Source organism: Sander vitreus, chromosome 13 (assembly GCF_031162955.1).
Source record: "Sander vitreus isolate 19-12246 chromosome 13, sanVit1, whole genome shotgun sequence".
NCBI lineage: Eukaryota > Metazoa > Chordata > Actinopteri > Perciformes > Percidae > Sander > Sander vitreus.
Window position 1 is genome coordinate 8,225,832 of NC_135867.1, and position 12,875 is coordinate 8,238,706.

The 12,875-nt window shown below is 39.0% G+C and overlaps 1 protein-coding gene across 1 annotated transcript; it reads left to right on the forward strand.

The window, feature by feature from the left end:
* Positions 1–369: 369 nt before the first annotated feature.
* Positions 370–9,371, forward strand: sar1b (secretion associated, Ras related GTPase 1B). Its single transcript, XM_078265741.1, has 7 exons — positions 370–531; positions 3,801–3,876; positions 5,319–5,438; positions 5,734–5,799; positions 6,142–6,245; positions 6,777–6,908; positions 7,718–9,371. The coding sequence occupies exons 2-7, from the start codon at positions 3,819–3,821 to the stop codon at positions 7,832–7,834; spliced, it is 597 nt and encodes a 198-aa protein (XP_078121867.1). The 5' UTR covers positions 370–531; positions 3,801–3,818; the 3' UTR covers positions 7,835–9,371.
* The last annotated feature ends 3,504 nt before the right edge of the window (positions 9,372–12,875 follow it).

Here is a 12,875-nt window from a genome sequence, read left to right on the forward strand (position 1 = left end):
AGTGCATGAAACAGATGACAAAAATAGTCATACAGTCTGTCATTGTGTTACTTATGGATGGAATTGTAGTGAAAAATAAATTATTCACCTTTGTACTTGGGACCACCAACTGGATCCCTATCAAGAACCCCTGGGAAAACCACTGATATAACATGCTAGGAGCAATCGTTTTTGCAGTTGGTCGTTTTGTTCGATATATAAACCAGTAACTGTTACCATAATAAAATATTGTATGAAAAAAAAAATCTGCTGAATATGTGTGTGGAAATTGTAAAAGTAGAAGAACGCCAGGCACTCGGTTTATTTCAGTTCCCCTGCCGGAAAGATGATTGTGGAACATAAACAGGAAGCGGCTGGGCAGGTTTTTGGGGAGTTGCTGGACAGCCATTGCAGTGTCGTGGCTCAGTAACAAAACACGAAAAAGGAGAGGAAGACCTGGCATTTCGCAGGCTCTCTTTTTGACCGGGAGACCAATTTACATGACTAAAAGAACGAACACACTCGGTAAATTATTCTACACATAAATAAAGGGTAAGTTTTTAAATACATTTTATTAACAATAATTAGAAAAGAAACGTATGTTCGGCATCTCCGCTAGCAAATTATCCCGGCTGCTAGCGATGCTACCTTAGCATTGCTAACACCAAGTCGGCTAACTCGCTTATTATCGAAGAGCTTCGAGCTTGATATAAACTGAAGTTGACCCGCTCTTATATATATTTCAACATTCATACGTATTATTGGAAGGGGAATACTCGGACTATTAACGTTACAAGCCTCCGGTGACGTTAGTACATCGGTGAAGTATTTATTCTAGCTAGCTAGCTAGCTAACTGCTGCTTAGCTCACGTAGCCAGTAACCACTCGATGCAACGTCGCCTGTTGCAGAATATGACACGTAGCTAGTGGCTTCCTGCTAGCCAACCTACTAGTTGGCCTCACCCAAGCTTTATTAAATGACAATTTACTTATATGTTATACTTTGATATGACTTGTCATTCTTATATTTGGGCCCTTTTTAGTTTTTCTTTTGCCAACGCGGAACCTGTCGGAGACCAACCATCAATGTAACGTTAAGAAGGTGGGCCTGTTTCCAGTAGCTACAACTCAGGGTGGAACAGCTGAAACATAACCATATGTTTAACATCATTAGCAGCACCTGAATGCGTGGGCTCACACACAGCCATGGTACATACCCAGCATGGTCATTAGCCACACCAGGACTAGTGTACAATAATGCAAGGTGCAGCGAGTAAAGGGAGGAACCCGGAGCTCGTTTTTAGACTTCCATTAAATATCAAGCAATCAAAATCCTGAGTTTTTAAAGGTCAGGTCCGGGCTCATCTCTGGGCTAAGATGGCCAATTAGAATAGGACAGGCAGGTCCTGGGCGTTTTATTGTTTGCGTTTTTGTTACTTGCATCTAATTTAGTGCTTTTAGTGTTTTTAGGACACAACGATTGTGTAGGAAAGGAAGATACAAAGACAGGTATTTGAAGTTCATTTTTGTGAAGTTCAAGTTGTTTTTGTTTGTTTCTCATTTATAGAATGTCCTTGGTTTCTGTTGCTTATTCTTTTGGGGATGTTTTGTTTAATGTGTGTTTGTCCTGTGTTTTTCGACGACATCAGAGACCATGTTGGAAATAAGTGTTTACATTACATTTTACATGTTGACCCTTGTATTGATTTATTTATTTATTTATTTTTTGTCTTCTATATCCATAAATAAAATTGAATAAATCATCCAACATTAGCCTTTAAGGTAACATTAGATGTTTGCTAACTACGCTGCTAAGTGGACAGTGGTTGTGACAGCCGAGTCAAATCACATTTAGTGTCACTCACTGTATTACGATTCACAGTTTTCTCATGACATCTATTTGATATACACCACCTGCCTGAAATCTTACAGTAGATGTAAATTGATAGAGACCATATCTTCTCAAGGAAAATATGTCCTGTCAGTGATCATCTTACTTTGTGAACTGTCAAAATGTGTAACGTTGTGAATTTTGAGCAAGTACACTATTCAGTCATACAATCCTGTGCTGAAAGTGTTAACTTGAAATAATGATTAAAAGCTAATCTTATTCAATCTAATTCACGACAGATGTGCCTTGATGAAATGCTCTGGGGCCATTTCTAGCTAAAGTCCTCCTGTGCATGTTTGATTTTCTTAACTTGGCAGCCAGCATTGTTTTTCTCACTTTTTTTTTTTTACTGTCACTTTGTCATATCCTTTGAAACAGGTTAAGGCTGCTACCTTTAACCAAACATTTTCATTGCCACATGTTTCAAACTCATTTGTCTTATATGAGCCCATTTGTGCCTGTGGTTGTTGTCAGTTACTGTCAAACTGTTTCATATTCGCAGCTGCATCATGCCACATGTGGGAGCATCAGTCTGTAACACCAGCCCACAGTGTTGTAGCAGGCGTAGGAGCATATGGGACTGGATTGTAGCCGCAGCTGACGTGTAGTTCAGCTGTGTTTGTGTGGTCTTGACCTTTGGCTACCTTATACTTTAACCCTGGAGTTGTTTGCATGTTACGTAACTAGGGCCAGAGTTCGGCACCAGCTTACCTTGTTCTGATGTCACGTCACAGAGAAAAGGCGAGGAAATGAGATGAAGTTGGAAAACGGAGTGTGTATTGAATGCACAGTGTCTCTAATGTAGCAAATATAATGGTTTTATGGGGAGTGTAAACACTTGTAAAATTAAAGGTTGAGCAAAAACAAGCTGTTGCGTTTAGTTAAGTCGGGAAGCTGTTTCTGACTTCACATAGTTAAAGCAGGTCCAATCTCAGATCCGTTTTGATTAAAATACAATGAGGCTAGCTTATCGTGAAAGGATAAGACGAGGCTTCATTTCCAAGGCCCTTGCAGATGGGTTGTATAGATCAAAACACTCATGTTGTCTGCTGAAAGGCTGTCAGATGGTTTGTGATCAGTGCTGTGAATCTCCTGTCCTGCTGTCCAAAGACTCCCACTGGAACAAGCTAATCATTGGCTGTAGATAGCAAGTCATTGTTCTTATCACCAGCTGCCAATATCTATCTGATAGGTTGAGACAGACTGCATATTCATGGAGTTTTTATGAGGTTCACATTGTGGGGTTCTGATTGGTTCCTATTGATCTTACTGTCTGTCTTCTGTTGTCTGATACTCTTGTGTCTATTTGTCTTGTCTAGTTATTTTCAGGTACTTCCCCCTGTAGACTCAAGCCATGTAATAAATATGAATATTAAGTTGTAGCTTAGGCCATCAATATGTCACTGAAAAAAAGTTCTGTCCTCTTTAAAACTGGATATTTTTTTGTAAGTAGTAATTTCACCATTAAGACACTACCCTCATCAGTAGGATCACATGCAATCTTACCATGTGTACAGTAATTTGCCAATTTATCTTTATATTTACTCTAAGATTTGAAATCAAAATATTACACAATAAGTCCAGTGTTTCGAGCATGTGAACTTTGGAGCATTATGGAAACATGAACAGCCTGCAGTTTTTATTAAGATTTCAGCAGAGATTGTACGCGTGTGTCATGTCAGCTATTGTGACAACTCTTTGCACTTCAGTATTCTGTTGTGGATGACTTCAGTAACAACCTACGTACAAAAAGTTATGACAAATCATCCATGGTAAAGTAATGGGAAAAGGCACCATTAGACAACTTTTATCAGGACGCTTAATCGCACCTTCTTGCTTTGTTTTTGTTCACTTGTTGTGAGATAATTATGGATTTTACAGCCAAAATAACACATCCCATCTGCCTTTTTCCCCATTTGTTGTTTTTCAGGATTCAACAGCTCCGGATATGTCATTCATATTGGATTGGATTTCGATAGGTTTCAATAGTGTACTACAGTTGTTAGGTAAGTACTGGTGATCATCAGACACACTAACTCAAAGTAAACATGGGTTCTGTGTCGGAAGATTTAAAAGGTTACTGCAAACTATTTTGACTGCTTTAGTATTTTAAGTCAATAATGAAATAGCGTTGCCATAGTGTACAACTACAAAGCTATTAAATAAAAAATAAAAAAAATTTAACGTTGAGAACAGAGTTGGTAATATGAGAGAGGATTTAGAGTATAATCTGTCTTCAGTGATTACAGAACATCTTTAATTGTTACAACTACTGGTCCGTCTTACCCCTTAGTCTTAAAGTGTTCTGTAAAAACCGGGACAAAGAGTGTGCACAACAGTGGGCTTTGTCCCTATAAATCCACCCCCCTTTTGGTAGAAGTTGATAGGAAGAAGCAGAACTATTGTCTGACGACAGAAGTAGTGAAATGTGATCACGTCTCACAAATACTACCATAACCAGATGTGATCTCTGGTAATGACAATATGACGATATTGAAAAGCAAATGATTGCCCAACGCTAATGTGATGTTGATGTAAACATGAAAGACACACAAAGAAATGTCTTTTAGAAATATGACATGATTTTTCACCCCAGCTTTTTTTTTTTGGTATAAATGCGTTTGGGATCAATGTGTCCATCTGAAATCTGGTGGAAAATCTTATGTGTAACAGCTGCGAACAGCTTCTGTGTTAGAGCTGGCCCTGTGAAGCAGTCATTTCTGTTCTCCCTGTCAGATAGGTAGCATTGTGCTGTTGTGAGTAATGATGACGTCTAGTAGAGCTGACTCAGTCAGAAATGTCACCAGTCCACTTGGTATCACTTCGCTGACTCGAAGAGTGGTAAACACTAAGCCTTGTAATCTCCTCAGGAAATTTGAGTAAGGAGTGGCACTTTTTCTCCTATATTCAGTTATGCGATACATATATCTAAGAACTGACAATACGAGTAAAATCTTGTTGGCTTCCCTTTTGAAGCAGAAAGCACTTGTGCATTTTACATTTCTAAAGTAGTTTAATTGTGAGGTTATATGACTGAATGCCATTCCTCCATAGATTACAAATCTACTTTTTTTTTTTCTTCTTCAATTTACACATAGCTTAACTAAGGCAAGGGTGGCTTCAGTTTTTTTGTGTCAATGTGAAGTAAAGATTGGAGTATGGCAAAATCAGTAGGGGGAGCACAGCCACTGTTGCATCAAAGAAACTATTTATACGTATGAAATTAATATCCAGTGCATGCCTGAGAACAAGTCTGAGCTTGTGTAATCTTAATGCAAACCAAAGTTTTAAGCCATGACAGACCTTCAAATACCACTTGACTCAGCTGAGTTCAAATGTGTAGACGTTTTCTTATTTGTGAAATTTCCAGACTTAAAAAAAATAATAAAAAAAATAAAAATTCTAGTGTCCAAGTTTGTGTTCTGAAATGCTTCTGGCTTTGTTTCAGGACTGTATAAGAAATCGGGCAAGTTAGTATTTCTTGGCCTGGACAATGCTGGCAAAACAACGCTACTGCACATGCTTAAAGATGACAGATTGGGACAGCATGTGCCAACTTTACATCCAAGTGAGTTGGTGCTACTCTCACACATACATGCACATCCACACATGCTCAGTTATGTGTTGAAAGCCATCCATGGAAGAAGAAAAAGTCAGACATTTTAGGTTTACTGTTTTTAAATGAACCACTGTTGAATGGGTACGAGCTGTAAGTATACAATGAGTATGAATGTGTAACATTTTGGTAATTTTACTCATGTTGCACATGCCAATCCACTAAACTATTGTGTGTCAGTGACTTTTGAGCTGCCAGACTTTTCAGATTTGTTCATGATAAAAATAAAAAAAATTCCTTCCTCCAGCCTCGGAAGAGCTGACGATTGCTGGCATGACTTTTACCACCTTCGACCTTGGAGGCCACGCACAAGGTATGTGTGTGTTCTGTACTAATGTTTTTAGGTTTCGTTGGTCACGGTGTGTTTTAGTAAAACACGTCTTTTTCACTGCTGCCACGATCTGGAAATAAAATGATTGAGTTATTAGCAGTTTTCCAGACATACAGTATCTGACCCACATGTTGGAAAAGGCTGCATGCAATTTGTGCAGCACGAAAAGGAAATTCTCTCCTGCCAATACTCTTGCTAATATAAGGTCAATGTAATATATCACTGTGAATGCAAAACGTTTCTAACATAAATGGATGAATGCAAAATGTATCTAACATAAGTAGACAGACCGGACTGTAAAACTCTTGTTTGTTTTTCACACAGCCCGCAGAGTGTGGAAAAACTACCTCCCTGCCATTAATGGCATTGTCTTCCTCGTGGATTGTGCAGATTTCACCAGATTGGCCGAATCAAAAACAGAACTTGATGTAAGTACCTGCTACATGCAAGGGTCACCGTCACACTGTAGAGCAGTGTTTTTGACAGCATTCAGAACACAGCTAAACTGTCAAAATTGGTCAAATACTTTTCTGGTGTTTGCGGCACCAGCATAGTGGTCACCACCAATGCTTATTAATTGTGCAAAGAGAAATCCATTGCAGAGGAAGTGAAGGTACATGTTTCTGCTCTCAAAATAGCTCAAGAAATACAAAGCAATGTTTAATGGCATTTTTTGTAAGATGAATAAGGAGGCAGAGCTCATCACAGCATACATCATTGTTTGACTTTGTCCTTAAAAAAAACTCATGCTTTGCGATTGCTCTCTACCATCTACATATAGAACTCAGTCCGCTTTAGTCCACACAAGTAAATTCATTGATACATCATTCAAAACATCAGTTTGATGTGTGTGTTACATAGTAGTATATGAGGGTATATATATATATTTTTTTTTTCTTTATCACCTTTTTAAGGCTAGATATGAAAGCCACATGGTAATACGTAGTCTACCCTTCTAGGCATTAATGACGGACGAGACTATCGGAAACGTGCCTATCCTGATCCTGGGCAACAAGATCGACAGACCAGAGGCCATCAGCGAGGAGAAGCTGAGAGAAGTCTTTGGATTGTACGGACAGACGACAGGCAAGGTATGTGGACACAGCACTTATCTGTTGGGACAGTACATTCTACCCTTCTTTGGGCATCTGATTATAGGAATAAGTAAGGCAAGTATATAAAAGAAATATCACTTTAACTTGAATTGTTTTTTCCCAAACCGGTGCTAAAACAATACTTGAAATGGTGCCAGTGTCTGAACCATACTTCAATCACAAAATGGCTTGTTTATTGCCAAGGCCAACTCCGACTACAGCATGGGCCATGGTGCAGCTAGCCTACTCTGTCTTCAGCTGCAGACTGTTGTATGTCCCGGTGTTGGTATCCCTTTGAGTGAAATACAGCCACACTTTTCACTGTTTAGCTAGTAACTGGCTTAAACATGGTTAAAATGCTGACACAGCCTAAGGTAGGCTAAGTTACCTGCTGTAGTGTTACCTAGCGTGACGTGCAGTGATGCTTCTGTTGCCTCTAACGTCCATGTCAGAGCCCCAGAGAGCAGCGCAGGCATTTAAGTGCCGCCGTAATCTGAGTTGTCATTCGGTCCGATAGATACCGGCCGTTAAGGAACCGGTGCCATATTGGCCACAAGTTTCGGTACCCAACCCTAATCAAGATCCAGTGTTGGACTATGGTAAGATGAGTCCCCAACCCAATACACTGACATTAAAAAGTTATTCAGGTATGGTGTCAAAGCAGCCTCAAGTCCCTGCAGTCGTAGTGAAATAAAATACTGCTGCCGCCTTTATTTAAAACGGAATCGTTTAAGAGACTCTGCATACATTTGCTAATTTAAAAAAGTAGATATATACTGTGTGACTTTTTCCTGCTTTTCTCTCAGGGCACCATTGCCATTAAGGAGCTGAACACAAGACCACTGGAAGTGTTCATGTGCAGTGTGTTGAAGAGGCAGGGCTACGGTGAGGGCTTCCGCTGGCTCTCCCAGTACATCGACTAAAGCAGTCAAGCCCTGTAAAACACCACCACCATCAGGGGGGCGCTAAACCCAACCACTCAAGACGCCCACCTTTGCCACCAGTACCATCATACTCAGCCCCATGTTTGGTTAAACAAGTCTGCCTCCACCTTCAGAGAAACCAGTACAACTTGATCCCAATAGACTTATATTGGTCGAACATTTGGTTCCGCACTTACAGAATTCATACCTGTACGCGCGCACACACTCGTTTCCATCTCTCTGTCTTTTTCTACGAGAGTAACATAGCATTGGTTCCACAGCAAATTCAAACGGATAAATCTTTTCTATGTTGTGTCTGTCGTTTGCTGCCCTCTCTCCCTCCCTTCCTGCCATCTATTGAGTGTGATGATAGATGCATTATAACTGTAAATCTGTACATGATTCCATTGGTATATCAACAATCCCTGATGCCTCAACTCATTTTGAGGAATGAAAGAGAGCAACATAGTTGTATACATTGCAGTACACTTTTTTTTTCTTTTTCTTTTTTAACAGTAAAGACATTCATTCAACATTGTATTTAATCAACACATTTTGGTTTGTCCTTGTTTTTTTACATGATTTCAGTAAATAAACTGTGTGGCCACGTATACAGCCCTTACTATAGACGGGTGTCTGTTTCACCCATTTATTAAAATGGACCAGTGCATTTATCTTAGCGTATCAGAAATTAGATCCATTTCTTTAGGGTTACTTGTAAGTTAAATACTTTACTTTACACTAGTCCCAGACTTTTATCTTGTGGGAATTTGTGGCATTGAATGGATGCAAGTAGGCTTTGGGCTCCCTTTTTTAAAGAGAAGCATGGGTGGTAGTATAGCACATAGGAGAAGAATTTTAATAGAAAATACGGGCTATAACCCTGGCCAGGTTTGATAAAATCGTTTAGAGGTCAGTTGATGTGAAGAGAACTATTTAAATGAAAATTGGGGATAGCTTGATAATAACAGTAATAGATAAAAGGAGGATTAAACAGATGGTTGTAACGTCTAGAAATTGTCAATGTAAGAAGTCCATCCTAGAGATATATTTTCTGGCACAGACCTTTGTACAGGGTGAATCTAGCGACCAAGCGTAGATAACAGAGGGCACAGTCCCACAGCGGGAGCAGGTAGATAGGCCTGAGAAGCCTCTAAGAAAGGGACCATAATTATATGAAATGTACATGAACATCGTACATGGATTTTGCATTTATAAGTGGTATCCTTTGTTCTATGTGCATTACCAGAAACTATTATGCATGCCTTGTTATTTTGACTTTTAATAACCATTATTCCAGAGCATACAACAGGAGGGGGAAATATGCCAAAATTTACAATGAGAGCTGATTGTCATGTTTTTTTATTTTAACGGAAACAATTGAATTGCACGTAATACACACTTTTTCTGTCCCTGTCCCTTTGTGTCTCTTTCATTCCCACATGACTACGTGATGAGCTGTTCCAACAAGGGCGGGAATGCTATTGTTTGCATCATGAAAATGTAATAAATGTTTTCAATGAATAACAGGCTTTAACATTGGTCCACAATGCAGACTGATTTTTTTTTCTTTTTTTTTTAGTCACTTCATTGGTTAGATTAGCCGTGGAAAAAGTATTCAGTTCCTTTTTCTTAAGGAAAAGTACCAGTACAACAGTATCAAAATACTACAAGATTAAAAATAGCAAAATGTACTTTTAAAAGTAATTAAAGTATTAAAAATACTCATGCAGGAAAAAATTGACTATTGTGACTTATGTTTTACCATACATATATGACATTTTAGAATGTTGATATGGATGCATCAATTCACAAGCATTGTTTAACTGTTATAGCTGGTCAAGATGGATATACTTTAAACTACTTTATATACAGTTTGGTATTTGGGTGCAGTAGTTTCCAACCCATAGGTTAAACAGTGGGCCAAAAATAAATCTGAGGGATTGTGAGATGATTAATGGGGTAGCAAGACAACGCAAGAAGAATGTGACAGAGCTCCCCAACGATACACTGCTTTTTTGTAAGGGGTCGTGCCAAAAAGATTAAAAAAAAATTATGTAATGTTAATGTTTTGATCTTTAATGCATTGTATTTTGTGCAATTATTATTTTAATCTGAAAAGTAATCAGTAACTACAGCTGTCAAACAAATGTAGTGCAGTAAAAAGTACCATATTTCCCTCTAAAATGTAGTGGAGTAGAAGTTAAAAGAAGTAGCATAACATGAAAATACTCAAGTAAATTACAAGTACCTTAAATTAAAGTATAGTACTGGATTAATTGTATTTGTTTTTATCTGAAAGCTAAAATATCTACATTAGACAGTCTGTATGTAGACAGTTAAAGGTGCTCTAAGCGATGTTGGGTGACGGCACTTCTTGTTGACGTTATAAGTATTTTCAAACAAAATGAGGCAAGCTCGCCCCTCCCTCCTCCTCACTTCCGTGCTTCCGCGCACTAACCCCCAACCCCCACCCCCAAATCCTTCTTGTCGGTTATTGGCTGGAATGCTGGAAGACTGTTATGTTTCGTGGTGCAGGTTGGCCCGTTTTTGTTGCCGTTTGTGGAGCCTGGGCTGTCTACAGTCTGTCTATTTTTAAATATTTTTTGGGGCATTTTTAGGCCTTTAATTTCACAGGACAGATGAAGACATGAAAGGGGAGAGAGAGGGGCAATGACATGCAGCAAAGGGTCGCAGGTCAGAGTTGAACCCGCGGCCGCGTCAAGGAGTAAACCTCTATGTATGTGCGCCTGCTCTACCAACTGAGCCAAACCGGCCACGAGACTGCGGTTTTTACAGTGTGTTCAGGGGACGGGCAGTTCGCGGATAGTGAGGAGATGTTTGCTGTATGTGACAAAATTTTGTAGCCTAAAAAACGCGTGACATCACTTAGAGCGCCTTTAACCGTGGAGGTTATGTAAAAAGCAAATTGGCAGCAAATCATTTAGTTTCAATACAAGCACTACCCTATCAGGCCACTAGGTGGTGCACATGACACAGAAAAGTTTACTTTTAAGTGCAGTACAATTTATCTATTCCTGAAATGGATGACAGCAAATCATACATTGTACAAGTGACAAACGGAAAGAACAATATTGCAGAGAAGATGCAATATGTTTTTTTTTTTTCAGCCCTCAATTTGACATTAACAACATACATTTAACAAAATGTATTTCCTTACTCCTTACATTAATATGCATAACCATATATTTACCTCTTAACAGTATCCTAATGCTACTCCCAAATTTTAAATCCACATTGTAATCGGGATCTAACCCTCTTGAAGAAGTGGGTTTAGGCAAACATTAGACACTTGGCTAAAAATGTCACTGTCATAAGCTTAGAGCTAAAAATGGTGAAAGTACAAATACACACACCTGACTACATTACTATCTGGAACAATGGTTCATTTGACTACTGTGGAGAAGCAGAAAACTAGCGATCGACGGATACTGTTTTTTCAAGGCCGATACAGATTATTAGTAGTTAATTAAACCGATAACCGATATTTGGACCCGATATGCATTTACAGTGAAAATGAAAATCTTTCAGTCAAAATTAGGATTTTGGAATTGTTACAAACTCCCAACACAAAACTTTGTTTAAATACTTTAAGCTATTATTTGATAAATTAGAAACTTTCAACATAATACACAGTAAAAGATAGTCCGATGGTGTTGTGGGAAACCGAAGCAGAGGGACAGAAACAGCTGCGGCGAAGCCAAAGTAGCTCACTTTTCGGTTATTAGGCAAAAAACGGCCCTACTGAAAACAGCCTACTTAAACATACTTAAACAGTACAGAGGAATATTTACTGTATTCTTTCCTGTGTGTAAATTTACTGTAGCCATGACAACGTAGCCACGTCTAGAAAAGACAAGTAACTTTGTAAGGGGTGTGAGAGAGAGCTACATGCTAACACAACTTGTTAGCATGTTAACATTTGCTAGTTAGCAATTAACACAAAGTACAGCTGATGCTGATGTAAATGTCATTCGTTTTGCAAGCACAAAAGGCAAGTGAATCATCCTGAAGGGTCTTTTATGTGTGTAAAACCAATAGTTGTCAAGCATTTCACTCAAAACCAGAAATGTGAACCTCATGGGGGCACTAAAAGCAAAAGTCAGGGAATCACAAAATGCATTACACTTCATCAGGAATGTCTGTACAAAATTTCATCTCAATCAATCCAGCAGTTGTTGACATATTTCAGGCTGGATCAAAGTGTTGGACCGACTGACAGAACAGCCCTATTGCCGTGCTGCTTGCATTGCTAAAAAGTGCTCCTAGAAACGTCGGTATGTAGAAATCCACAGCAATACCTTAAAGTTGCCATATTATGCTCACTTTCAGGTTCATAATTGTAATTTGAGATTTTATCAGAATAGGTTTACATGGTTTAATTTTCAAAAAACACCATAGTTTTGTTGTACTGCACATTGCTGCAGTGCCTCTTTTCACTCTGTGTTCAGGTCTCTGTTTTAGCTACAGAGTGAGACCTCTCAACTTCTGTTTATGTAAAGATTACATGAGCTAGCTAGCTGTTTCTCCAACTTCGGCCTGTACAAGGCAGGATTAGCCGCGAGACTTCTTCTAAGGGCGCACTTCCAACTTTGCATGGAATACCTGCAGAACAGGGACATGTAAGTAGTTATATACAATTTATTTTGTAGATTAGGGTGAATCCATGTATGTTGGAGCAGTGTTTTGCCATTGAGAATGAGCTAGCATGCTAACAGTTAGCCCCCTAGCCCCCTCGTTTTGGCTAGTTACGTAGAAAGCCGTGCAGATTTTGAACAGCTCACCTGGAGACTGAATGCAGGACACAGTCAGAAACCAGTATCTCAGTCAAAACAGCATGGATGTGGATGTTTTTTTTTTTCAAAGTTTGTATGCGTGTGGAAGCACCAGAGACACAAAATAACAAATCCCAGAAAAAGTGATTTTTTTCATAATATGGGCACTTTGTTACCTTATAGTGCTTGAACCTGATATAAGAATGTCACCCTGATAGCAGAAGCCAACACATTCAATTTATAGG